The sequence below is a fragment of the Egretta garzetta genome, unplaced genomic scaffold (genome assembly GCF_000687185.1).
Source record: "Egretta garzetta isolate BGI_Z169 unplaced genomic scaffold, ASM68718v1 scaffold319, whole genome shotgun sequence".
Lineage (NCBI taxonomy): Eukaryota > Metazoa > Chordata > Aves > Pelecaniformes > Ardeidae > Egretta > Egretta garzetta.
The window spans coordinates 40,804-67,608 of NW_009260769.1; the positions used below are offsets into that span (position 1 = coordinate 40,804).

Consider the following 26,805-nt stretch of genomic DNA (forward strand, 5'->3'; position numbering starts at 1 on the left):
AAAAAAAAAAATCTGTACTTGGATCATTAGGTTTAAAATGCTACATTAAACAAACTCAGTAATTCAAATCTAAACAAGTTAGCTACAGGCAAGAAAGTGGGTTCAGAAAATGCTGCTCAGATGACAGAAACTATTAGTCACTGTTTTGTAGACCAGAGACCAGATACTCCACTGGCAAGAATGATGTCAGGAGGAAGCTACAGTTGTTGATCATCCAACATTTACACTGACCAGCAAAAATATGCTGAGCTAAGGAAAAGGAGTTAAATTTGCTAGTTCCATCATCACAAAGTAACTAGATAAAGAGAAGACTGCCTCCCAAGGAAGAACACAGAATGGAAAACTAGAAAAAGACCGTCGTAAATTGAAGACCAGAATGCATCTAATGCTGTTACTGGGGCAAAGAGACAAGCGAGTAGAGTCCGGCCCTCTCCAATAAAAGGGATAGTGGCTGCAATGCCAGGTAAAGGGAAAGGATGGGCAGGCAGGCTCTATGAAGTTCAAAAGGAAAAGTAAGATGCATTGCCCATGCATGTAGGATATGATTATTTTTCTGTGTTTGTTCAGTATCTTAAGTGGTTCTTACTGGCTACTATTTTCATTTCTGACATCAAAGGAAATATTTCACCTCTACTACTGAATCTTCAGTACTGTTATGAACAGGTCTCCAGGCAATGAACAACTTTCATCACAGGACAATTAGTTACCTTATCTGTCTTTTAAGCAGTGCTTTAACTGATGCAAAAGCAATAGGCTACACACTGAAGACAAGAAGCAATAATCCATGCTTAGCTTCCCTGTCCTTGCAGTGATCCAGTTAGCATCCCACCTTTGAAAATTGCCACTTCTATTACTTTTTAACGGCTTCCAAATTAGTACTGAATTGAGATTTGAACACAAAGTAAAAAAATAAAACTCTGCTCACAAGTAGATAGAATCAGACTAGAGATATGAGATGGGAAAGGGTCTATTCATTCCGTAACATTCAACGTCCTTTCCCTGGACAAACCAGGCACAGAACCTTCCTTATTTTCCTCAACATGAACTTGGAAGATCCCCTTTATCCCTCCTCCTCAACTACGTGCAAATTCCCTCTGATGTCCTCTCTAACTCTATGGAAGTTGGAAAATGCCTGGACGTGGCAGCCAGTTGACCGTGCACCTTCCTTCAAGTATTTCACGTATCTACCTGTGGTGCTACCCCACAAGGCAAGAAACTAAGATGAAATGAGAATTGTTTTAAAGGGAGACAAATCAACTGCATACCGATTTTGAAATTACTACTTCAGTCTATTTATTAAGCAGCCAATATACAATAGCCTTACCAAACTATGGCTTTCCAAAAGTAATAAAAACTAAGTATTAAATACATTAAGCATCTGCAAAAGAAGGTTTCTCACAAGTAGCTAATTATATCCAAATAAAATTATTTTATTTCTAGATTACTCAGAGAAAATAAAGTATTACTGTACTATAGATACTTCCCTGGAAGATATCAATTTATACTACTAATCATTTCTCCTGTAGTGCAGTTTAAAAAATAAGCTATTTTTAATCTTAAAAAAATGTTTCACAGATCCAACTTTCTGAAGGATTAAAATAAAGTTCATGACTGAAAAATGTAAGCCATGAGAAGTAGCACACAACTGAAAACAACTGAAGAGAAGAACTTATGAAGCTTAGTTTGATAAAAAAGCAGCACATTTTTAGCATATTAGATGAAGACTAATGTCTGACTTGAAAACTTTCAGATAGGCCCCAGTCAAAGTAAAACAGGAAAAAAGCTTCTGCTGTTACCTAGAGTATTTTTCCCTGCTCTTGTTAAATATGATAGAGGGTAAAACCACACAACCAATTTACAATTCACTAACAAGTTTCAGCTGGGAAGTAGTAAAAAGGTGAGCTCTGTTCTCCCTCACCAAATACAAGGTAAAAAAAGAAGTCTGATTTAATTCTTTAATTGATTTACTCAATTCATTTCACCTATCAACTGGCCAGGCTAATAGCTCAACTTCTGTGGCTCAGCTGACAGGTAGCAAGTTATTAAATCACAGTGATTCAGCTGGACATCCTCTAGTTTCTTTTCCCTCTGTCATTTCTCCTCAGGCAATCAGGCTGTCTCTTGTGCTTAATAACGCTTTATGGTCAATTGATTGACCTGATTATCAAGGAGAAAAGAATCAGTTTGTGCAAGTCCTTCACAGAGCATTTCTGGATCAGAAACAGAACAGCAAACCACAAAAGCGTGCAGAAAAACTACTGCCATTAATACAATTTTTAAAGAAGAAAAAAACCCTCAAATATCTAGAATTTTAAGTTCATAGTCTCCCTTTAAACTCAGAGGGGGGAATAAATGCTTGTCTTCAATTTTCTCACCACACTCAAATTTTGAAAAGGAGCACCTATTGCTTTAAGAAATACTTGTGCTATTACATTCCTCCACTGCAGTTGGAAACATTCAAATCAAAACCTCAGCTGCATGGCAGCAGAACCAGGAACACTGATTTGCTCCACTGTAACAAGACAAAAAACAGTTCAAAGACAAATATTTGTCACTCAGGGGCCTGAAAACCAGCAAACATTCCTCCACAGCTTCCTTCTATTGCCAGGGCACATTTTATAAGGATACCGGTTCTGTGTCTACAGCCTCGCAATAGTTTTGCATTTCTGCAAATGCAGTTCAACATGCTGAAATAACAGAGGAAGGAAAGAGCAGGAAATCAGTTTAACACAGTAATTTGAAATCACGGTAAACTCAGTACCAAGAAAATCTGGTAATCCTGATCAGTAGTGACTTCTTTTACCCACAAGATTGAGACTGAAGTGGTTTAGCTGTAAGAGATATTTCATTTGTGACTCAGTGTTGTGAGCAAAAGGCTTCTCCAGGAAAGAATGAAGACAAATTTACTTGCAATTGCATGCACGGTAAGACAGAAAGATTTATTCTTCTCTTGTAACAAGATATTGAAGATGTACACAAGTCTCTAAAACATCAAGAAAATACTTCATATCATGAGCTGCAAACCAAGCTTTTTACAAGCTAATCTTCACAGAGCTTAAAGAAGAAAATAAAAGCAATAAAAGAGTTTTTCCCACATTTTTACTGAACTGTTACACATCTAAGTGTAGCTACTGAGAGTTCTCAGAACACTTGGCTGCTTTGCAATCATGTCCTCAACATAACTGTGTGCATGTAGTGATGCTATGAATAAATATTCAAGCGTGTTAATTGCAGTATGTCCTTAGTCTGGGCAAATGACTACTCAGCTAACAAACAACTGAGTAGATTTATTTTATACTTTTGAACATACCTGGCAAGAATGGCAGTCTAGTATTGTGTGCAATTGCCTAGCAATTAATATGAGTTACTTCATTTTGCGTACTATATTTTAAAACTTAAAAAAAGCATTCTGCAATTTTTGACCATCTCTTCATTACAGTTAATACTACTATAGCTAATATTAAAGTGTGTGCCTCGTGAATTGGCATACATTATTTTATTGGCATCTTAAGAACTTAAGTTCTAACAAACACCTGAGGTTATTATTTCAAAGTGTATTGAGCTTTAACTTCTTAGTTCTCCAGAATTGGGAAAAAAAAAGCCTCCTGCCAGAAATTTCAACAGCCATTAGGAAATGGACAGTGAAGGAACCAGATGCAATTTCCATACTAGCATCATCCAAATCTAAAAGATACTATATTAATCCCATAAATAAAAAACATGAAAAGACTGATGCTTTATGGCAAGGTCAGGGAAACCCTTTAGATTGTTCTAATCACATTATTAAAAAAACTCAACCCATAAACCAGCTAGATAAATCACCTGAAAGTTATGATATATATAAACGTATAATTGATCTGGATATCCACTTTATTTGCCATTTAGATTACACACAACATTCACAACTTTCTCTAGAAATTGGAGAGGTTAAGGACTTTTACTCCAGAACTTTCCACCTCTTAGTTTATTTTTCTTCTGATCACCTGTAAGCATTTGCATCCATGAGGCAAGACTTCAAGAAAACCTGTTCCAAGAAGTTGCAGGTTGGCAACACTTAGAACTGAACAGTATCACCTTTTTGTCAATCACTTGGAAATCTTCAGTAACAAATAAATGGCATTATCAATGGGCAGCCTCCTTTGCTTCCTCAGAAGCCACCCTGCTTTCTAAAAGAAGGAACGTTATTGTTAGGTATTCAATAGTGACTGTAACTCATGACAACCAGGTTTCTGTGTTTTAAACATTCCTCCTCATACTCAAGGATTTGTGTCTGGCAAGTTGGAACCCGGCTTTACTGTTACTCTCAAATGGCTCGTCAAAGCATGTTTCACCTAGAGTAGCTATGTACAGTTGTTAAAACTCATTTGTCTCTCCTTTATAGATGAGATTCTTTGATAGCTGGCATTAAGAAATCCCAGAAGTGATGCCAGAGGTTAAATATTACTTAGCATGCCTAGACTGCGTTAAAAAAAATGGATAAAGATGTGCTAAAGGTGGTTTTTTCTCCTTAACAAAAAGGTTAAAGGCATTTGTCTCTGAATCAGTTGCCTACCGTGAAATAAAGGAAAACAAACAGACTAAGCAAATCAGCATACAGTTAAGTTTTTTCCATTTATCAAGTGTGTATTTTAGGGTTAGAAGGTATTTAAGAATACCTATATAAAATCAGACACACACTACTGGAAAGGGAAAATTAGGTCTTTATAATCAGACCCATTTCTTCCAAAATGCATACTGTCAAGGAAAGCTCCATGTATTGACTCTAAGTACACACAAGATGAATAGGTGATCAATAAAAGTACAATCCAGAAAAGGAGTGAAAGAACATGCATGTAACATCATAGCTCATTAAACACAGCTTTACTTAACATGTTATCTTTCTTTTCCTATTAAAGAATATACCCTTACTAACAAAGCATTGCCACTTTCAATGCTATTACAACATACACATCTTAAGGTTGTAAAAAGTTTCAAACAAGATCTTGTTTGATTTTGCATGAAAAAGATGCAAAAAAGCATCTTTTACAGCTAACTTGATTCAAACTTTTATGATGATAATAAATTGACCTGCACTGACAAATTTTTCCTTTTATTTCCATCAAGAAAAATGCTTATCATAGGGAAGTAAGGGAAGAAGCAGCATCTGGGGAAGAAAAGCCTGCAAATAAAGGGAGATCATTCCTACAGTAGGTGTTAATAAACCAAAGCTGGATTTAAGACATCCCAGTCGCAATCTTCATTTTTCTGTGACAAACCATTTTGCAAACCCCTATACTTCATTGTATGAAACAACACACATTTCCTTTTGCTTTCTGTTCCGCTCTTCTTAGCTTCCACCCTCTCTTTCTGCAGTTTACAGACAGATCTGCTTTGTGCAGGACTTCAGCAGTCACTTATGCCCCAGGTCAACCCCCACTCTTACTTGAATTAACTGACTTTAATAGGTGTTAAAACCAGGAGACGAATACAACAGAGATGCCCTGTCTCTTTCATCTTCCCAGCAAACCCAAGAACCATGTTTTTCCTAAAGCACAGCAGTTCCTTTTGGAAATAGGCCCTAGCGATGACTGCTTTTGAAGACTGACTTTATTTTCCTGGAGTGCACGTTCAAGACCTCATGGGTACAGTTTGCCTGAGTTCTATAATTCACTGGCACAAGAGATGATGCTTGTGGCTGAAGAGAGGGCTCCTTTTACCCATATGTGACTGAGAATCAATAAATGCAAAACCTTAGCTCACCTTCAGTAAGGCAAACTTCTTCCACTGACTTCAGTACAGGCAGTATCATTTCAAAGACCTTCACCCCTTTGGAATTATGCTATGCAAACAGTTTATATGATAAGAAGACTTTTACCGTTAACAAATTCTGTCAGGATGCACAAGCTATGCTCACTACAGATATTTAAGGAGTAGTTCTGATATGTCTTAAGTCTTACAAGAACATATCTTTCACTGGACATACCCTCCACATTTTGCTGGAGGTCTCCAACAGCTCTTTTATGCCGCTCCCACAACACTGCTTGAATTGTAGAGGCAAAGTCCCACAGCTCATAGTTCTGATCATCCAAACTGGAACTGCAGTTGTTTATGGTGGTTACTGCTTCCAAGGAGCGGTACAAGAGACACAGTGTTCACAGCCACACAGGCGAATGTGGCCTGTGAAATGTGAAGGTTGCGACTGATGTCAGCTTTCACGACTATACTGGTAACAAACTGTAGCAGCCAAGAAGTAACCCCACTGTCTGTTTGGCTGCTTCTATTATTAGAAAAGCAACTGCAAGACTGAAGAATGGGATGGAGTGCTGAAATCCTTTTGAAGTACCTCAAGCTTATGAGTCAGACCACTCGCAGAAGGAGCAAGCTGTACAGCACATTCCTCCCCGGTGACAGATAAAAATTAAGTATTAACTACCCAGAGGAACATCAATGCACCCGTGAACCAATATCCTAATGCTCTAATACCTTACAATACTGCAGATGTTATAATGGTCAGAAAAAAAGTTATTTTGTTTGAAGCCTAGAAGAAGAAGAAGCAAAGCAAGTCCCACAATTTTTTCTAACCATGAAAGAATACTTTTTTATGTTTTTAACACACTTAGGAAATAAAATATCAGAACAACAAGTAAAGGTCATTATGGGATAGTGAAAATCAAATAGTCAGGCTTGAAAGTTAAAAACAATCCTAAGAAATTTCAAAGTATGCACAAAAAATTACCTAGTTAGAAGCATGTTGTCACCAAGGTCCTAAAAAGACAGAAGAATCTCAAGCAATGGTAAATATATTTCAGATTAGCTGCTATCACTTCAGTTCCTATTTAAAGCTGATACTCAGTGTCATTTTGGTCTTTCCTAGTTACATTGTGAAAAGAAACACTGTCAATCTAGGTTCCAAAATGGTTTATTTCCAACATTAAATAAAGACAAAGTTTACAGGACTGTCTTTAAGATAACCATGGACCAGAAAGAGGTATATAAGCTAAAGATGAAATTTCTCCTTTTGCTGGTTAAAAATTTTTAAAGACTCTGGGGATGACCAAAAAGCTGTAACACCATACGTGACAGAAGCAAAGAAATGTATTTCCATAAAGCAAGCATTGAATAGACTCTGGATAGAAGGATCTCAGCTAAGTTGTTACACAGAGCAAAGGCAAGATTTGCAGCTTACTAAGACTGCGCAATTTTACATAGCAAGAAACCTGCTTTGACAACCACAGGGCCACAAGACCACTTGTATGAAAAAACATCCCAAGAAGTTTTGGTCCACAGATGTTTTATTGCTCCCTAGACAGATAACTACAGATTTGAAAATCTGGAGAAGAGCCAGGACATGCATGGGTTTTTTACCAGCTTGCACTCTCTGTCATTCAACCCCTAGGTCAGAGACAGTGATGGAAACACCACAGTCAAACCCTCACTGCAAAGAGGTCCAACGCTTGCCTGACTAGACTCTTTTTGTCAGACAAGGCTGTGGGATCCTACATTTCAGTGTCTTTATCCACAAGGATAACTTTTACAGGTGAGAAAGGATTCTCGCCACTCAAAAAAAATTACTTTATGTACTAATTCCACAGACTACACTTCCATTTTTTTAGATGCAAGAGTCAAACTCGCAGTTTCACCCGTAACACCAATGTTTACTCTTAACAAAAAGCTAGTCCAAAATCAAATTTGTGTAAGTCGATACCACAGTCTTAAAAGTCCTATTCAGTGTACTATATATTGAAACTGCAGTATTTTAAGTATGGCTACAATGCAAAATACATCGTAAGCTCAAAGAAAGTTCTATCTGTAAAATAGTTTTATTAGAAACAGATCAGCTCTTCTAGAATTAAAAAGAATGGTTACTTTTAAAACAGGGTAATTACAGAATACGCCACCATTACAACAATTCAAGCGCGCTTCTCTTTGTAAAAGGTTAAGTACCACAGGAGAGCAGTGAGAAGAGGAGAGATATTTCTTTTCTCTGATCAAAAAACATACCAGTGCAGCTAGGTAACTAAAAAATGCAACAACTACAGAGCTTGCTATTATTGTTACCCTTATCACCCTTTCAAGCAAAGAACAGTTGGCTACAGCTCTGTATTTTTAATAACTTACTACAGTACTTTACCCATACTCATCTGCCCCATCACTGCTGCTGAGCAACTAACCAAGCAGGAACAGAACTGACAAACAGACTCTGACACATCAAACACTGACAGACAGGAACCACTCAGGAAAAGCACCATGGTTTTCCCCCCTCCCCCCAACCTTTAAAAATTGCAGGTATCCTCACAAAAATTCCCATTTGGAGCTGGAGAAGTGGTTCCTTCCTGGGTTCAAGTCAGAAAGAGTTAGGGAAGAGGCAGGCCTCCTCTCTCTCTCTCTCTGAAAAGAATGAGAAAGAAAATGGGAAGAAAGGGGAAAAGTAATTTAGAGCACAAAAAGGGATCAGGTAGTCTGAAATTCAGTATGCCAACACTGGGACTTGAGCTTTAAGAAGGAAAGCCATAGGAGAAGAAATCATCACTTCCAGCAGCATAAAGTCCAGCTGGAGGCCAGTTACTAGGGGGTGTACCCCAGCATCAATACTGGGACTGGTTCTGTTTAACATCCTCATTAGCAGCCTGAACGACAGGAGAGAGCGCACCCTCTGCAAGTTTGCAGCAAGTCTGCAGACAGCGCAGAAGCGGAAGGAGCGGCTGATAATGCTGCCTGGTCATGCTGCCATTCAGAGGGGTGCAGGCAAGCTGGAGAAATGAGCCGACAGGAACCTCAAGGAGTTCAACAAGGGGAAGCGCAGAGTCCCACAGCTGGGGAGCAGCTTTGCAGAAAAGGCCTTGGGGTCAAGGACAAGTTGACCAGAAATGCATGCTCATGGCAGGGCTGCATGAGGAAAAGCATTGCCAGCAGTGGAGGGAGGTGGTCATTCCCCTCTGCTCAGCACATCTGGAGCACTGGGTCCAGTTCTGGGCTCCCCAGCACAATGTAAGATGCAGATTTACTCAAGTGAGTACAACAAAGGACCACTAAGATGATTAAAGGAACCAGAGCATCTTTCATGCGAGGAGAGGCTGAGGGAGCTGGGACCGTTCAGGCTAGAGAAGAAAAGGCTCCAAGGGAAGGAATCTTACCCATGTGTAAGTACCTGATGGGGGTGAAGGGAGAGGAGTAAAGAAGACTTAGCCAGTTTTTCCTGCAGTATCCAGTGACAGGTTGAGAGGCAACAGGCACAAATTGAAATATAGGATATCCCGCTTCAACACAAGGAAAAATAAAATAAAATTTAAAAAAAAACCAACACATTTTTACTATAAGAGTGGTCAAACACTGGCACAAGTTGCACAGTGAGGTTGTGGAGTGTCCATCCTTAGAGCTATTCAAAACCTGACTGGTCATGGACCTGGGCAACCTGCTCTAACTGACCTTGCTTTGAGCAGGGGGTTCAACTATATGATCCTCAGAGGTCCCTTCCAAACACAAACAATTCTGTGATTTGGTGATCTACAGCCTGACACCAGGAGGAGAAACACAGTGCTAACAGAATTCTTTCTTAGTGGATACCTTCAACTACAACAAAACCTACAATTTCATCCTGCGGCATGAAAAGGAGCAGCCTTTACAGTCACTAAGTACATGTTAGAAAAACCTTGCACGTTTGTGTTTGTGTCTTACTGCTGCAGAACTGCAGCAAAGACATAAATTTGAAGGGTAGTTCAAACCTTAATAAGGAATAAGCAGAATATGATTCACCTGGGATCATCAGACTCAGGCAAAGAAGTAGGACCAGTAACCAACACCACAAACTTGAGGCAATGATGCATTTTAGCCAGAATAAGCCACTGTGTTCACTGCTATAAACTCTTGAGATCTTCGTCCAAAGACAGACATCTTCAGATCTTCATCTATATCCTTAGCTATATTACAAAATATTATGGCAAATTAAACTAGTCTATTGCGACTGTTTTATTTGCATGTCAAACACGAAACATGCAAGCAGCTACATTGAAATTTAGTTACTTTCAGCTACTCAAACACGAGGACATTCAAATTACTACTAAACACTCCGATATAGCTACTGACACCTACTTAAAGCTTAGAGGAGTAACAAGCAAACAAAACACACCAACATGTAACATGGGAGGGCCTCAATTATTTCCCCTATTATCTTTATCTAAGATGTTTCTTGGTTTTCCTATTTTGGGCAAGTTGCTCTAATACTTGAGAAGCAAGAGAGCCACTGCAACATCATGTGAGCATCTGTGCTGGTGGAAAAAAAAAAAAAAAAAAGAAAAGAGAGAAAAAAAAAAAAAGGAAGGGGCAAGCCAGCACAATGAAGAGCTATCAAAAGAAGAAGGGATGATGGGGCAGCAAGCACCAGTTGGACCAGAATGAATCCTTATGGAACTGAGGTCTGCTACACTGGAAGACCTGCTGGACAAGTCTAGGCACATTGGCCCAACGTGCAAAGCATAACCGACATGAGTCACCTGAGCTACCTTCAAAATTGCTATGAACTTCTTTTTAAAACAAACAAACAAACTTGTTAGGCGTGTTGTGGTCTTTAGAGCACAGCAAGCATAATTTTATTCTTTTAAAGAATGTTAGAACATGTTAAAATCATGCAACACCCCGCTTTTCTACTTTTCCCTAACCTTAAGTACAGAAGAGATAGATAAATGTCATTGTTATAAAAATTTTGTAGCCACAGGCATCAGACACTACAGAACCACTATTTACACAGGGACAGGGTGACAGCTGTTTGATTTTCAATGGGCTTTGGATTTGTTTGGGGAAAGCAAACCAAAGAAAGTATTTTCTCCCCAAGAGAGTACTCTGAAAGCACACCCTCTGTCACAGTTCAAGTACTGCATCGTAACAATAAACTGAGCTGTCTTTGCAGAGTCAACTGTCTAGGCAACAGAGTCTACCCAGGGGCAGTATCAAAAACTATGATACTATTACAACAGTTTCCTTTTGAGTCACTAGCAATGGTATGCATTACTAATTTGATCCTGTTGCTTGTCTTTCCAGATGTGAAATTCCCTGTGATGCCAAAGGGTCATTCATATGGTACTTTGCTTCCCTCAACTGTTAAGGTGGCTCAAAAAGTACAGCTACCATATCATATTGCCTTAAAAAGCCAATAGATACAGGACAAAAGCAGATCTTCCCTCTCAGGTTCCGGGGAAGCAATGTCCAGAGAATACATCCAGGTTCACCACTCTAGGTAAAGGGATACTTTTCAGATTGTGTAATCAACACCAAACACCAGTATATCCAAACCAACTGTGTGAAAAATCCCATTAGGGTAATGGTCTACGCAAAGCAAATTCCCTGTGAAATAGCAGTCCTGTTTCCTCCAGGGAGAGGACTACCTCTTTCAAAGCAGGGGGAATGGTTGAAGCCTGCTTTGCAGCCTCAGCTGTTAACTCTGAGAATCTTGATGCAAACTAGTTGGCCTAGTGCAAGCTGGCTAAAACAAACTAATAATCAACAAGCCACCATACAGGATCGCAACGCTCCCACAGTATCCATTCAACTGTTCAGCCCCTTATGCAGAGCTGCCCACTGCAACACCACAGGACTTGCTATTAGGAACCAAACTTTCTTCTTCATACGACAGAAATAGACACTGCAGTGTGTCATCCAGAATAAAATGAGCACTGGGGAAACTGGACAAAGACTCCAGTGAAAAAATGCACCCGTAAGACAGAAGCAAGCCTCCAAATAAATGGAAAAAGAAATCTGTAATTCTACTTCAAGAAGAAAATGAGACACAATCAGAGTCTGAGGGCTACAAAGAAAAAAAAGATAAGAATCATCTATTATCACAAATAGGTGGATGTAACCCACACGAGATTTTTCACTTTTGAAGTGGACAGATTCGAGTCCTTACTGCTTCTGGACAGCGGTATGTAAGACTTGAAGGAACTTCTTACAAAAAGTATGTTCTGTGAGAACTGTTGAACTGCCCAAAATGAACTACTGCACAAAATTTTCACTTTTTTCGCTGTTTCACAAGAGGGAGCCAGCTCTATTACAACAAAGTTCTGCAAAAATTGCTGTGGTTTTTTGTTTGGGGGTTTTTGTTTGTTTTGGGGTTTGGTTGGTTTTTTTTTTAAAAAAGCCAAAAAACTGAGGTATTTGGAAAGCCACAGTTCTAGTCATATGGAAGATTCTGCTCCTACTTAATCTAGATTTCCAAGTCAGGCCAGTTGAAAGTATGGCTTTAAAGAGCAAGTAAGTGGTGGCATATAGTAATGAACCTGCCCAGGAAGAGATGGCCATTTCTTCTCCTTTTAAGATTTGTAGATTGCAAGCTTCCTATATCATTTCAAGGAAACCAGAGCATTTAGAAGCTTTTCAGATGTTTTTCCCAGAAAACACAGCTACAGAAATAACATGATATATTCAGTAGTCTTACAACAAATATCCCAAGGCAATGGAATATCAAGTCGTTCTGGGGACAGCAGAAGAACTCAACAGGCTATAGCTATTACCTACTGCATAAGGGACTGGAGAAGCTAGCTAGCAATGAAAAGGCATGAGGTGGAAGTCTCATTTCCATTTTTAACTGAAAACTTTAAGTTACTGTGTATTTTGGGACTATAATTTTTTCAGAGCACTATACAAGAGACTCTTTCAGGTAAAAGACATGCAGAATGCAGAAAATTGGCACTGGATTGCACAAAGAGGGAGAGCAATTTCTCATAGGAAGCTGATAAAGCACATTATTCTAGTGCACTTATATCATAGCTAATGAGGTAACTAACCAAGGGTTTGCTGGTACCCATGAAATTCTCTGAAGTGCCTTGAGGTTTATCAAATACAGGAACCAGAAAACTGTAATAGGGCTGGAAGTGAGCAAACATTACGTTTTCTTTAAACAAGATGTGGAACTTGCCTAAAACTCCAACTGAGAGTTTGCATTCATCTCTCCCTACATACCAAGGCTAATTAAATAGCATGGTGAAAAAGCTTAATCAGCCCCCAAGCATTCAATGACTTAGCTCAAGAACTATACCATCAGGACTGGGCGCAGGCAAGGGTTACAGACAAAAGGGTACATACCAAGAAAGGCTGCCAGAGTCACTACAGGTAAGAACTAAGACTATGCTTTTCACAAGATGCACCAAAAAAAAAAACCCAACCGAAAAAATGTAGTTGCACTACTGAGCAAGGAAACAGTTTTCCCAGTGTTCAGATTGAACTGGGCTCAGGAAAACATGATTTTGCATATATCCTTTAAAAAGTCATATTGATTAAAAAAAAAAAAAAAAAAAAAAAAAAAAAAAAAAAAAACCCACCAACCCCAAAAACCAGTTCTTCATCAATTTTTCCTCCTAACAGAAGCAAACTGCATGACTTTAATCACTGGCTGAAGGTTCAAGTCAAGAAAACCAACAATACTATTACTGGAAACCAAGACTCTGAATGTGGCAAAACCACCCTTATATCCCAGCTCTGGTCATTACCTTCTGCTTATCTAAATAAAGTTCAGCTACCTCACAGTTACTTCTTCGTATTCTTCAGGTCTTGCCTAAGTTACTACAAAATGTAGTTGATGCCGTCTCATTATACAACTGACATTTTTCAGCCCGGCTCATGATACAGTACAAATAATCACCACATAAAAGTAGTGCCTGATGTATTTGGAAAACTCTTTACTTTTAGATTATTTCTGTTAAATGGCCTACATGGGAAAGGCAGAAGGCCATCCTGTGCATCTTTTTACTGTCTCCCTACAGTGACCTCAGAACCGAGGAGCTTGTCTCCACTGGAAGGACACTGACCATTTAAACCTCCTTAACTCAGTCAACTCTGGACGGAAAAGACAGAGCTACTGAGCGCCTGAATGATCATAAGAACAGAAATACATATTCAAACAGTGTATTTTGAGATTGCAGAAGTGGCATAATTTAAAAATCAATATCCTCAAGCAATAAAACTGGCTACTAATCAAACAGCTGCAGCATTATTCTCTCCTCCCCCCATACACCTCTGCACCATCCTCCAGTTCCAGTGTGTTAGTGTTGCCATGTACCACAAAACAGAACCAAGTCAATGGACATTTTCAAGTTGCAGCGTGGAGGGGAAAACTTAATAATGAAAGGCATGCAAAGAATCGAAAAATAACTGGACACAGATGCAAGGAAGAAGGACAAACCTTTTAAAAGAAGCCTTAAATGTGTGTGCTGTTAGGTTTCAAGGACTTTATTAAACTTCTCACCCATGTTACAAACAACAGCCTTTACGACTAAGTAGTTATAACATGAACAAGAACTGTAAAAACATTTCCCCTTGGACTTTTTAGATATTATGTTCATTTTTTTCAAATAATGGATTTTGTAAAGGCCAGGGGGAAAATGATGTTCAGTTACCACAAATTTTAATCGAAATAATTTAAACATAAAACAATAAGAAGCTAATGATGCAGATTAACATAACAGCAAATTCCTATATTCAGTTTTATGTTTCTGTTTCTGCAAGTCCCATTACTGAAACAAGAGGCCACAGTAAGTTTGAAAAGCATGCTGGAAAGTCCATGACAATAATTCTGGCTGGGAACTTAAGCTATTATTTTTGCTGGTATAATGCAACAAATGATTCAAGCCAACAAAGCATCTTACCCTATTTAAATTTACCCCAAGTTATCCTATACCAGTTCAGTGACTCTTAAGAACTAAGAGTGTGGCTATGTTTCAGGCTGCCAGTAAGAAGTCCATCATCATAAAATCAGAAGCAATGCTTTTAATGATACTCTCAGGCTATCACAAATGAAATAATTAGCAGGAAAAAAAACCAGCCTCTCTCATTAGATTATTCTAGCTGATGTACCTCAAAGCGGCAGTAGAAAGTTTACTGTTCCTAATTTAAAAAAAAAAAAAAAAAAAAAGTTTAGCTCTCCGGCATCTGTTACTATTACAAAACAAGTAATCCTCTTACACCTGCTGACAACTGCAAAAAATACCTTGGATTTGTGGCTGACAGTCTCACTGGGTGTTTCAGTAGTACTTTTTACATGAAACGGTCGATCTTGATACAAACAAATTTATTCAAACATTCTGAATGGCTGGCTCCAATTCCTACCGTTCATCCTCAGCACACAAACTAATATTCAGTGCACCTTCCAGTGAAATATCCAGGTCCCAATTTTGAAATACGCTACTGCAATGACAGTAATTGAGGCTTCTCTTCCCCCTCCTCAAATTAAAAAAAATTCCACATCTCAGATGAAGAAGTATTTCTATACATTGGGAACAAATGGTAAAAATGACAGCAGACGAGTGCTGGAGGAACAAAAATTGAGGAAGAACAGACTTCAGAGTACTTCAATTAAAAACAGTACTTCACTGCAGAGCAGTTTCTCTGAAGAGCACCCGTAAAGGGGTTGAACAAGAGTTGTGAAAGACTGTGGAAATTGACTTCTCCATTTCAAATACAGCAAGCGTGCCACAAATGCAAGATGATACTACAAATCTCAAAATTCCACTTCACAATTAAATGATTAATGTGAATAATCCTAAGTCTGTGGGTAGCAATAGGCACTGAAAGCACTTTACATGCAACTTGTCATGATCTGTGGCTACAAGTGCCTTGGCTTACTCATGAAGCACTTGCCAGAAGTGGTACAAATCACTCTTCCCTCAGACACAAAGTAAACTACGCAAAAATAAATTTATTCAGGCTACAAAATCTGACACTCCCACAGAGTAAGAGCTTTGGTCAATATACTTCAAACATAGAATTCTACCTATCCAACTAAATTCTCTGTACTTTGCTCAAAGAAACCCTGCCTCAAAGCAAACCCAGTGAGTGATGAGACACTCGGATTTACCGCATTGTTTTTGCAAAGTATCAGGAAAGGGTGGTAATGGGACTGGAAAAGGAAGGAGCAGGCCACCTCCTACGGTTCGTTCCTCACAGCAGCCACCCAAATAACCCTTCCTTACAGTGACGCACGGTGACGCCACTTGTGGTTACGAGAAATCAGCTCTGCATTTTAGCTTTTAAAGTTTAGTAGGCTGTTAAAACATTTGCAAAGAACATAAGCAATAAAGAGGAGGGGAAAAAAAAAAAAAAGGCATGTTTCAGTATTTTCTCCCTCTGAAATAGACGAGGGACAAAAGTGCTTCTGCAGCCTGTAAAAATCTTGTCAAACTCCAGAAGCCCAAGGTAGGCATGAAATTATCTTTAAAAGCATCCAAGACAATAGGTACCTGGGCAAAGGCCCTGCTGTTGCCACAATCCCTTCCTATGTTACTAGGTTAGAAGACCGAAGTATTAGGTTTGATGATACAAATAGAAGAGTTTCAAATACAAAGAAGAATTCATATTTGTTTTCATGTAACCCACTGCATGCAAGAGGCTTAACAGACATTTATATTAACTGTACCTGACTCTGCAAGCATTTTTATAAATGTAAACTGAACTTCATCAGTCCTTCATGTTATATTATTATATAGACAGGCTACGGTTATATTTATTTCCAAGTCAAGCTGTTGCTAGGAGGAACAACAACTGAATTTTATGCCCGAGACAAGCATAGAAAATAAATGAGAGTATGAAAGAAGAATGCATTTGGAAAGGAAACTGGCAGTTACCAGAGTTGGAGTTTTGCCAGACCATCTATATATATTTATGCATATCAAAATAGAACAGGTTCAGGTACAAAACTCAAGAGGCCACATTTCTAATGTAATGCCTTTACACATGCTACACGGTGGTACAGAACCTTTCTTGACAGACTCTCATGCGGCTTACCGTACACCCTGCTGCTCTCTCCCAGGTCTCCCCAAATACACTCAAATACACCTCAAGCCTCATGTTTCTACACGTCCCTGGGTCAGATTCGTAACTGACTTTTTCTTTGGCTCTGCCCACAGTAAACTGAGCATCACTGTTCTTGAGAGTTTCAGTCAGGTTGATGCCCTCCCAGTCCTCTTTAGGAGGCTATGCCAACTCCTGTTTTATATACAGAGTAGAAAGTCTTAAAACCACAATACTTTAAGTTCTCTTACCACCTTATCCTTTTTCCTAATATTAAGACTAAACATTTATCTGCATATGCCTTTCGGATCTAAAAGCATAAAAGCATAAGTCCACCATAAGCAAGGTGGACTAAACATCATCTAAAGGAAAGGATGCTGCTTCATCCACTGTCTGCCACTGCCAGATTAACAAGTTGCTCCAGAAACAGCGGAAGTAACAAAACCTGGTTTCCCAAAAACTTGTTGTCTAAACTCCTTCTCCTCAACGGGCTGGACAAGATATGCCGGCACTGTGGCAAACCCAAAACCATTGATGCACTGGTTGGACGTGCAACAGATGTCAACCAAGACACACGAAGGCCAAATCTGCCTGCATTACCCTCAGCTGAGGCACTAACTTGGGTCTCTCTCTCCTCTGCTCAGCTGCCAATTTTCACAAAACTCATGAGAACACCATTATGTCTGAAATCTGAACCATCTGGTCAATCGCAGACAGATTTGCAAAGAGGCAAATCAGAAGTGTGGGAGGGATGAGGGAAAGAATAGCTGTTAAACAAGTAGCTTAATCCCATCAGGAAGCCATGCTTAAAACACTGTCACATTTTTCTACATAGATAATAAAATACCCAAGCCACCAGATTATTTTAAAATAATGTTCAATGGCCCACCCTAAACACCACACTCAGACATAAATGATGCTTAAATTCACCAAAAACACATATTCTTAATAGTTTTTCCCCCCCGGTTCTGGCAAGCAAGCACAGAAACTACAACTTCCACAGACATTGGATGTTAGAAAACAAATTAAACTAAACAAAAAACAACTCAGACAAAATCCTCCTTTTTGCCTCCAAAAAAACACACCCACAAGCACTCATGCCATTGTCCTAATGAATCAACTTTCCAGAACCCGCGCCCTCCCAAACAGCAATAATGCTGGCCCTTGCTCTTAGAACACCATGTCTATTTTTAGTTCTACATAAGTGAGAAGCAGTAATAAAGCTATTAATCGTTCCTCTCCCCCTTTACTTAAATTACAAAACCAAGGTGAATCTCTAAGCCAGTTTAAATTATTACACTCCTTTAATAGGGACTATTCCTTACCTTTTAGAACTACAACGTTTAAACGAGAAGTTTTCAGATTGTTATACAACTCAAAGGAATTAGCACCATTGACACTATCCTGCAAAGTCAGTATTTGTGAAAAAACATAATGAAAGTATTTAAGAAAAAACAAACAACAAGAAAGAACAAACACCCCAAACACTGCTGTCTTATTAAATCTTAAAGACTTTAATTTTCTACCTTCTAATGACACTACAAGTCCCCTTCTTTACACAAAGGCAGGGAGATTGCATCTCTTCTAGTCTAGTCTGCCCAGGAAACAGAATCACCAAGTTGTCCAATTCAGTTCCAATTCAAGTTCAGCTGTGAATTAAATTGTTCTGATTTGATTTCAACTTGCACTAATGAAGCTGTTGACCCTCTTAGAGACCCTTCTTAACTCTTCAATAGCTTTAAAACAACCGAGACAAAAACATCAAAGTGTGAAATTGAACCACTGATATTTCTAATATTATTCTCCATCTTGTTCTTTACATATTTTATAACAGAATGTATACTCGTGCGGAGCCAAAAATTTCCCTAAGCTCTCCACCATCATACTAATCTCTTTCCTAAACTGCTATTTTATTTAAACATTTATTACTTTGGCATAGAGCTTAAGTACTTTTGAAGGTCTTTACAATTGTCTCTGTAGCTGACAAACTCAAACAGTACGCATACAGAACTTCAGAGGAACCCCACTGCTAAGCCTTCATCAAAATGAACACTGGTTCTTTTATTCCTTTATCAACCAGTTTTCAGTTTATGATAACCCCTTGTTCTCACCCTACACTTAAATTTTCTTCTCTAAAGTAACTTTGCAGAAGGCACTTTTCCAGTCTAAATAACACTAACCAGTTAACAAAATAGTAAGAAAAGGTGAGAAAGTCTACTTCAGTGACATTTTATTCACATACTAGAGGCCCTGTTCTGCACAGGACTGCTCTCTTGACTTGGGGCCATAAGCAGTATTTCAACAAACACATTAAAGCTGGTACTGTCACCAAAGGAAACAACACCTTCTTCTTTCACCACACACGCAAAATGAACTGAGTTAAGAACTGTGCTGTGTAAGTCACCCAGCAAAAAAAAAAAAAAGGAAGTGGGTGGTTTTAGTGTGGATCAGGGCCATGATCCAGATCACCACACAATCGTTAAAATATTTCACCAATAAATCTGAAGCAGCAGTGGTAGGATGAGTCTGAAAGGCTGGGACTGGCTTTCTTCAGTGGCACTCCCTGCTTGATATGCTTTGATATGGTTGTGTGGGGAGAGAAGAAAAAAAAAAAAAATACAGGCTCACGTGCAGAATCCCCTACTGGTGTCACAGAACTTTTTAAGGAATGCAAACATATTACTCTTATTTATTTCAGTAACTGCATATACAAATGGCTGGACTATTATCTCAACTGTGGTGACTGCAACAGCAGTGCAATTACATGCCTACGCAATCCCACATTTGACGTGTCATCTTAAGCATTAGAGTTTATATTCCACTGTAATAAACGCGAGCAGATTACATATCTTGGAGCTGTATTTTGGCTCAGTTCACATTGGAAAGTTACACCACTAAGCTTATATTCCATAAAGGATTTACTAACTACCCTGTCTAATTAAGGTTGCACAACTCTTTCATTTTTAAGATCCTGTTTTCAGCAGCTTAAAACCTTGCCAAACTAACCTTTGGCAAGATTTCTCTGTCCCTCACACACACCCGACAGAGAAAGGGAAAGTGATATATTCTGTTCATCTGTTTGAGTTTCATTCTAAAAAAGTAATTTCCCAGAACAAAATGGCAGAGAAAATAGGTTTTATCCACATTAAATATCCAATTTTTTTCTCCAGTTTTCTTTAAAAGCTCTAAAATTTCTATGCTTTAGAACAGTTACATTAAATGAGAATGAGAGATGGCATCTCTGTCATAAAGGCATCATCTCTGACATGTTCCAACACAGATGTGATCACAGTCGAAGCAAAAAAAAACTCGTCCTTCATACACTTTGCAAAGAATTTAACTCCCTAAGATTTTGCTTCTCAGAGCTGGACAAAAGCTTTCCCGTAATTATTTCACATGGTTCCTAAAAGCCTACCATCAAGAAAAAGAACAAGAAAAGGTACAGAGAACAGACACACATCTCTCAGGTATTCTTAGTCATATCCTTTCAGGCACTCAACCAGCAATGAAGGGAGAAGTAAGATGACTAGCATGAACAGATACGCTGAAAACAAAGACCCAGAAGAACTAGGAGGGATGAAAACACACCCTAAAAATAGCAAACTCAGCCATAAGCAGGAATAGAACCAGAATTCACAAACTTTGTCTTTCGCTCTTAGCACATAAACTAATTCAGAAGAATCCCACAGCCATTCCTGGCGTTAAAAGTAAATAATCACACCTTTCTGTACGGGTATTCCTCAATAATTTCATCTTTATTATCCTTAGGCAGATGTGACATATTTGGTATGCCTGCAATAGTTTTTGTATTACCAGAGTAGGTGAAACAGGAGCAGAGACTAACCCACTCTAAACACACACAAAAAAAAGACGTGAATAGCAACAAACAACAAAAGTATCACTAGCAAAAAAAGCCAACAGAGCGTGCTTTTACTCTAAGCTTTGTGCCAGAAGGCAGTAGCTTTCTAAAAATAAAAGTCAGAGAGCATTTCAATTCCTAATCTTTTGGAATGATCCTTTATAGTTAAATGATAGAATAGGAAAATGGAAGATAAGCTTTACTGCTTTTGACATGTTGCTGACACTAGATGAACTACAAAGAAGTATGGTAAAGCCTGTAACGTGTTCCATAAAGGAGAGATGGGAATTTCCTGGTGTGATTTTACATACTATTAAAATAGGACAAGGGTCACTGTATAGCACTCTTTACAGACACATTACTTGCAGAAAGAAGTTGACAGTAAGTTCACTGTACTCCTTACCTCCTCTTACGCAAAGGCACAATGAGCCTTTGCTCTAAGGCTACAGTAGAAACAGCTCCAATGTCCCCAACTCATTCAACTCTGACCTTTTCTTATCAGGACAGCTCACAAATTACACACAAACTTCCTCTTACAAACAGCACAATAAATTCAAAGATCCCTGCTTGATCTCAGCATAACCTACACATAAGTCACGTCCATCAGAGAAAGCTGCATTTAAGCCAGGCATTACCTAGAAACTCAACACATAGCCATGGCATAAACTAAAAGTTCCTGCATGGTATGTTGGTATCCAAATCCACCAAGTCACATCAGGTATTTTTGCACATTCCAAGAAAACAAAAAACAAGAACAATTTTGTTTCTCCATTTTACACGCTGCCCGACCTCAAAAACCACAAGTTGTCTCCCCCATGCCCCTCCCTGCCCAGTCCTCAGAGAGGTGACCAGTCCCAAAACCAAAATATTGCCAGTTAGAATTCACACTGTAGAAACAGAGGAGGGTAGAAAACAATGGCAGGGTTAGAGGCATAGATAGGTCTCCTGAAATAACAGCTCCTGCCTTATTTGGAGCCAAAAATTTACTTTATCTCATCTGCTGGTCTCCAGCTTCTGCTGCACTTCCTGCCCGAGGAGAGGGGCCGACTTGGCATGAGAAGCAGCGCAGACAGCACATGCTGTCTGCACCGAGGAAGTGTCGTCACAGCAGCTCCACCTGTATCTCTTACAGTTCTGGAAGACAAAAACATTTGCATTCTTAGAAGATTAGAGGAGTTCATGCTGTTGACCGATGAAATGGAAACAAAGAAGATTTTGAATTAGAGAGAGAAAAAGTATGACTGCTGAAAAAATTATAGAGTGGTCACTACTTAATCATACATGCAAATCAGCCAATACATTTTAAATCACTTGAGGGGAGAGGAAGTGGAACACAACTAAAAATCAAAATCTCAATTTTACTCTACTTGGCTGAATTACAAAGAAGGAGGAAAGGGGAATTCTCCTCACTTGACAAAACCCGACAATTCTTACAGACAGTCTTTAAACATCGCCTTCCCAGCTGACGCAGAACAGGCAATACCATAGGATTAGTTCACGTTTTACTAAGCACTGCATCACTATACCAGTAAGCATACTCATACCACTAAGAATTTTTGTCTGCGGTAACAGAGGTGCATTACACTTCCTTTCGTCAGCCCACAGCCCACCAACCTGTCCAACATCATTGCAAGACTATGTGTTGGCAAGAGGCTGAAACAGAAGGTTTTGTCAAGTTGTCCTCTTCACTGCTGTAGCATGAAACACTCCAAGCACAACTCTCACGGAAACCCCCTCCCAAGACGCACACAACCCTGCTGAGCACCGGCAACGCTTCTCTCCCCCGGTGCTCCGACAGGCAGAAGAGCACTGATGGTTGCTGCAGACAGAGGACACTCACCCTCCGCCAGCTCCTCCACATCCCCAGCCAGAGGTACAGGCTAGGCATACACCACCGCTCCCTACAGTGGGACCAAGCTGCACGGACCAGAGCGAAGCACAAGATTAGCATCATGAGTGCACTGCTAACCGATTACACTGCTGTCCTAGAGACTTCCAATTGCAACACCGCAACAACACTATCACAGGGTAATGCTAACTTCTGCATTTAGACAGCAGGAGAAGACAACAAAACAGTTTATCTAAGCGTATTCAAGCAAAGCAATCTTTTCTCTAGATGTCCTAGTTTTAGTGCTTTGATTAGATACAGGGATATTAAACTCTAGTCTGCAATAGTTACTTGCCCAAAGAGGTTCAAATCTAGAAGACGGCTGCTTTAAAACTAGTTTTGTAGGTAAGCAGGAGGACATCAGAAATTCACCACTGCAGATATGCTCCATCTCCCTCCCATTACATCTACTGCACTATTTAGTGGTTTCTGGTTTACTTGTATATTAAATGAGAAATTATAGTACAGGGGGAAAAAACTGTACTTGCCAACAAAGGATCAAGCACTCTCGAGTTCGCTTTTTTTAGAACGTATCTTCCAACAAATGCAGGAAAATATTTAGAAGTGTTATTCAAAGGTGCCTTTCAAATCACACTAATGCGCAGATTCCAAGTGTCCTAACTGAACAGCTCCTAAGACAAGAGCAATACGTTTATACAAGCATTACAAAAATAAAAAGGCTTAGAAGAGTTCTAAGAAGGCCTTTCTGAAAGCGTATAAAAATAAAATAACATTGCTACACTATCTGAACGTTCTTCATAAAAAGACACTCAGTTAGTTTTCATAAGAAACACTATGGAGTTCAAGAGAACAACATAGATATTTATCATACTCTGCCCTTTAAAAATGAAAGGCAACCAATTATACCCAAGTTCTCTCTCATACTTGCATCTTAAGAAGAAAAAGATTAGGGAAAGGAGAGTGACCTTTACAATTTCTCTTCCCGTTCCTTTCTTTATTTTGCTTGTCCAGTTATACACTATCTCTTTACATAACATCAAGTGCATCTGCAAACAGAAACACCTATGTTTATCAAAAAGCATAGATTAGAGCTGCTGATATAAGCACAGATCATGTCATTTCTGTAACAAATCCACTAGGATCCTAGCACGAAAACACCGTTTTATGCGGGGGTGAGGAGGAGAAGGGCAGACCTAGTTAATGAGTTTTCCTCAGCTCTTCTGGCTTTATTCAATAAAATCTACCAACAATTACACAACAGGAGCAAAGCCCAGAAGGAAACGTAGCACTCACCATATTTTCTTCCTTTGGTGTTGAGTTCTCTTCTACACATTACATACAAACTTACACGGGGAAAAAAAGTCCGCCCTGAATCTACTTTGCAGGCTGAGTTTAAGTCCCTATTTACAAATGGTTTCTGTCACTTCTCACCCAACACATGACCCAGCCTCAGAAGGGGAAAAAGGAAATAAATTAAAAAACTGAAACACGCCTTCAACACAACTGAAGCAGAACACTACCTCCAATTAAAAGACAAGTAAACTCATTTAGCTGGTTCCCTCTCAATCAAGGGGGAAAAAAAAAAAGAGACCTTCACCAACTGCTCTACTACTCAAAAGAAAAGTAAAATCCTTAATCTTCTCAATGAATCCATAAATACCTACTATCTTGTATTTACTTCTGCAAAGATGAACATATTGAAGCCTATCTTTGACTTAAGTTTTTGGAATTGCAAACAGAAATTCTGGAGCAACATCTCTTTCACATGCATGACTGCAAGTCTCAGACACCACCTCTAATAAACTAGTATCTCAGTTCTGAATTAGTTACATCATACTCTGTAAAAAGAGGGGATCTAGCGTCAGTCTTTTATAAATCTATCAATCTGGAAAGAAACACATAAATTACTCTGTCTACATATGTTGAAGCCAGAAAGATATACTTTCCAGGTTTGTTCTGCATGTGGTGCACTGATTAGGGTAAAGAACGAACGGACAAAGAAATAAGCTATTCTTGCTACTTTGCAGCTTTCAGTATAAGACAAGTTAATGTCTTCATATCAAATAAAATATATTTAAACTGAGACTTCGTTACAAGCATTTGCTTAAAATCCTCCCCAAAACCAAAGCCATGCTTTATAGTGAAAAGCAAAAAGAAGGGCCTCCTTACCCATACACCATCCCAGAAAACACTTCTGTGTAGCTGTTTGTAAATGATACTTCAGACAAACACACTAAAACATTTCAAGACTGTAAAACAAGTGATTTCACATTGTCAAGCTACATCAGCAACACCAATCAACAGATGCTTCAGGAAGACTTTAGGATATGCAGATCATGCTAAGACCACTTTCCAAGCAATAGGCAAAAGAAACCACACAGTTCTGCAGTCAGCAGTAAAACTGTCCCAAGGAAACTGCTTTCAAAAATTGACAACCATAACACCGTGGGACAATGGCTTGAATTTTAACGAGCATGTTCAATATACACAGCGAATCCCTGGGGTCATATGCTGTATGACTTCAACATTACCATTATACCCATAAACCTTCCAATTTCCAATTAATAATACACACAACACCTTGGAAGTCAGTCCTTCCTTCCGGAAGGCCTTTGTGCTTTAAAGCATAAAGCCAACTTTTAAAACTATACCTGCCACTGCAAACACTATGTGGACTTCTTTTAATGAGCAAATACAAACACATAAAAAGATTTTTAAAACAGCATATCTGGAAAAGCTTGAGCTGTACCAGCCAAGGCAATTTTGAAGCAGTGCAACGTTGCAACAGTTCTAGCCCGACAGACCAGAATCTAGCTTGCTGCTGCTGCTGCCACCATCTCCTTATGAAGAACCGGAAGCTCACCTAGAGTAATCCACAGAAACTTTGTGCATCTCGGAAAGGCACACGACAGGGTACCAAAAGGCACATTATCACAGAGGCTTCAGCTCTTGCAGCCTAACAAAAAGAGCACTCCATCTGGGTCAACACTGACTTTCTGACTAATCAGGAGTCTGACCAGACTCTAGAGCTGCGTGCTGCCATTCCTTTTTTTTTTTTCCTTGTTTACATGGACAAGACCTGTGGATGCAGCCTGGGCAAAGAGAGGGAAAGAATTTTAGGAGGACTGTTCATATTTTGCGCTCAGTAGATTCATTTCCTCCCCTTTCCAAGGTCTAAGCACATACAAAGAATTGATGGCTGTTTTCTTGCACAAAGTGCAGCAGCCAGGATGAAAATCAGTGCATTTGAGGACAAGACTAGGGCCCTCCTTAATATTTCAGTTCACTCAATCACCTTGATGAGCCTATGAATACTAACGAGCAAAAGTAAGTTCAAATAATAACTGCAAAGCAAGCATGCAGAGGGGAAAAACCCTACAGGTTCTGTAATTAGCTCTGCTAACAGTAAGCCAAGAGCCATGCAGTCAAGAAACACTGCGTTATCACTACTCGTATGAAAGAGGTTCCCTCTGTTTCCCTCCGTTCTGAAGCAGCAGCAAGGACAGTCGCTGTTGCAAGGAATAGAAGACCTACTGCTCTGACACGAGCTTAGTGTCATACTTTTTAGCCTTTTGTCCTGACAGTTTTAAGCGGAGATGATTTAGAGATGCACGGCCTTAATAAAGAAAGGTTTGGCTCTACCAGCTACATGCACAGTACCAACCAACGTCTTTTGAGGAGATGTACCTTTTTCACATAACACTAAAACAAAGTGATCAAGATACTTCAGAAAAATTGTATTTCTGATTATACTAAGACAAAATATTGTTTGAGAAACACTTACTTAACACATAAGAACTTTGTACCTACGATTTAAAGAAATGTTTTGGTACACTCAGCATCTCAATCCAGAAATACAAAGCATCTTTATAAGAAACCTGAAGGAAAAACACCCCACGTATCCACTGTATTTTACACATTCCCCTACGTGTGCCCACACTAAAGCACGTGTGTTTTAATGCTTATTTACATCTTTATATTTGTACATTTTAAATTAATACGACATTCTTACCTGTATATCCTGCCCACCAGCCCCAGGAAGCCACCATAGCTAAAAGCCACTTAAACAGCACTCCTTCGATATACCAGAAGCTTTCGCTATCCAACACTCGGAGAGGCTGCAGCATGATTAAATACAAGACGTAGGACGGAATCGCGACCAGGTTATTGGCGACCATAAAAGCAAACCTGAGGAGTGCTTTCAGACAGGTATAGCCCACCCGCTGGGCCTGCTCTAGAGTCACGGCCATGCTCTTCACAGCGGAGGGCGCGGGACCGTCCTACGGGGAGAGGAAAAACAAGGCACAAGTAGCGCTTTCTCGGCGGGGTGAAGCGGGGCGAGGGT

General features: G+C 39.3%; 1 protein-coding gene across 1 annotated transcript in view; it reads right to left on the minus strand.

Moving 5' to 3' along the window:
- Positions 1-26,740, minus strand: part of LPGAT1 (lysophosphatidylglycerol acyltransferase 1) — a 65,405-nt gene extending 38,665 nt beyond the window's left edge. Inside the window, exon 1 of the mRNA XM_009646172.2 lies at positions 26,473-26,740. Coding sequence (XP_009644467.1) covers positions 26,473-26,710 — 238 coding nt within the window. The 5' untranslated portion in view covers positions 26,711-26,740. The remainder of the gene's footprint in view (positions 1-26,472) is intronic.
- Between the last annotated feature and the right edge of the window lie 65 nt (positions 26,741-26,805).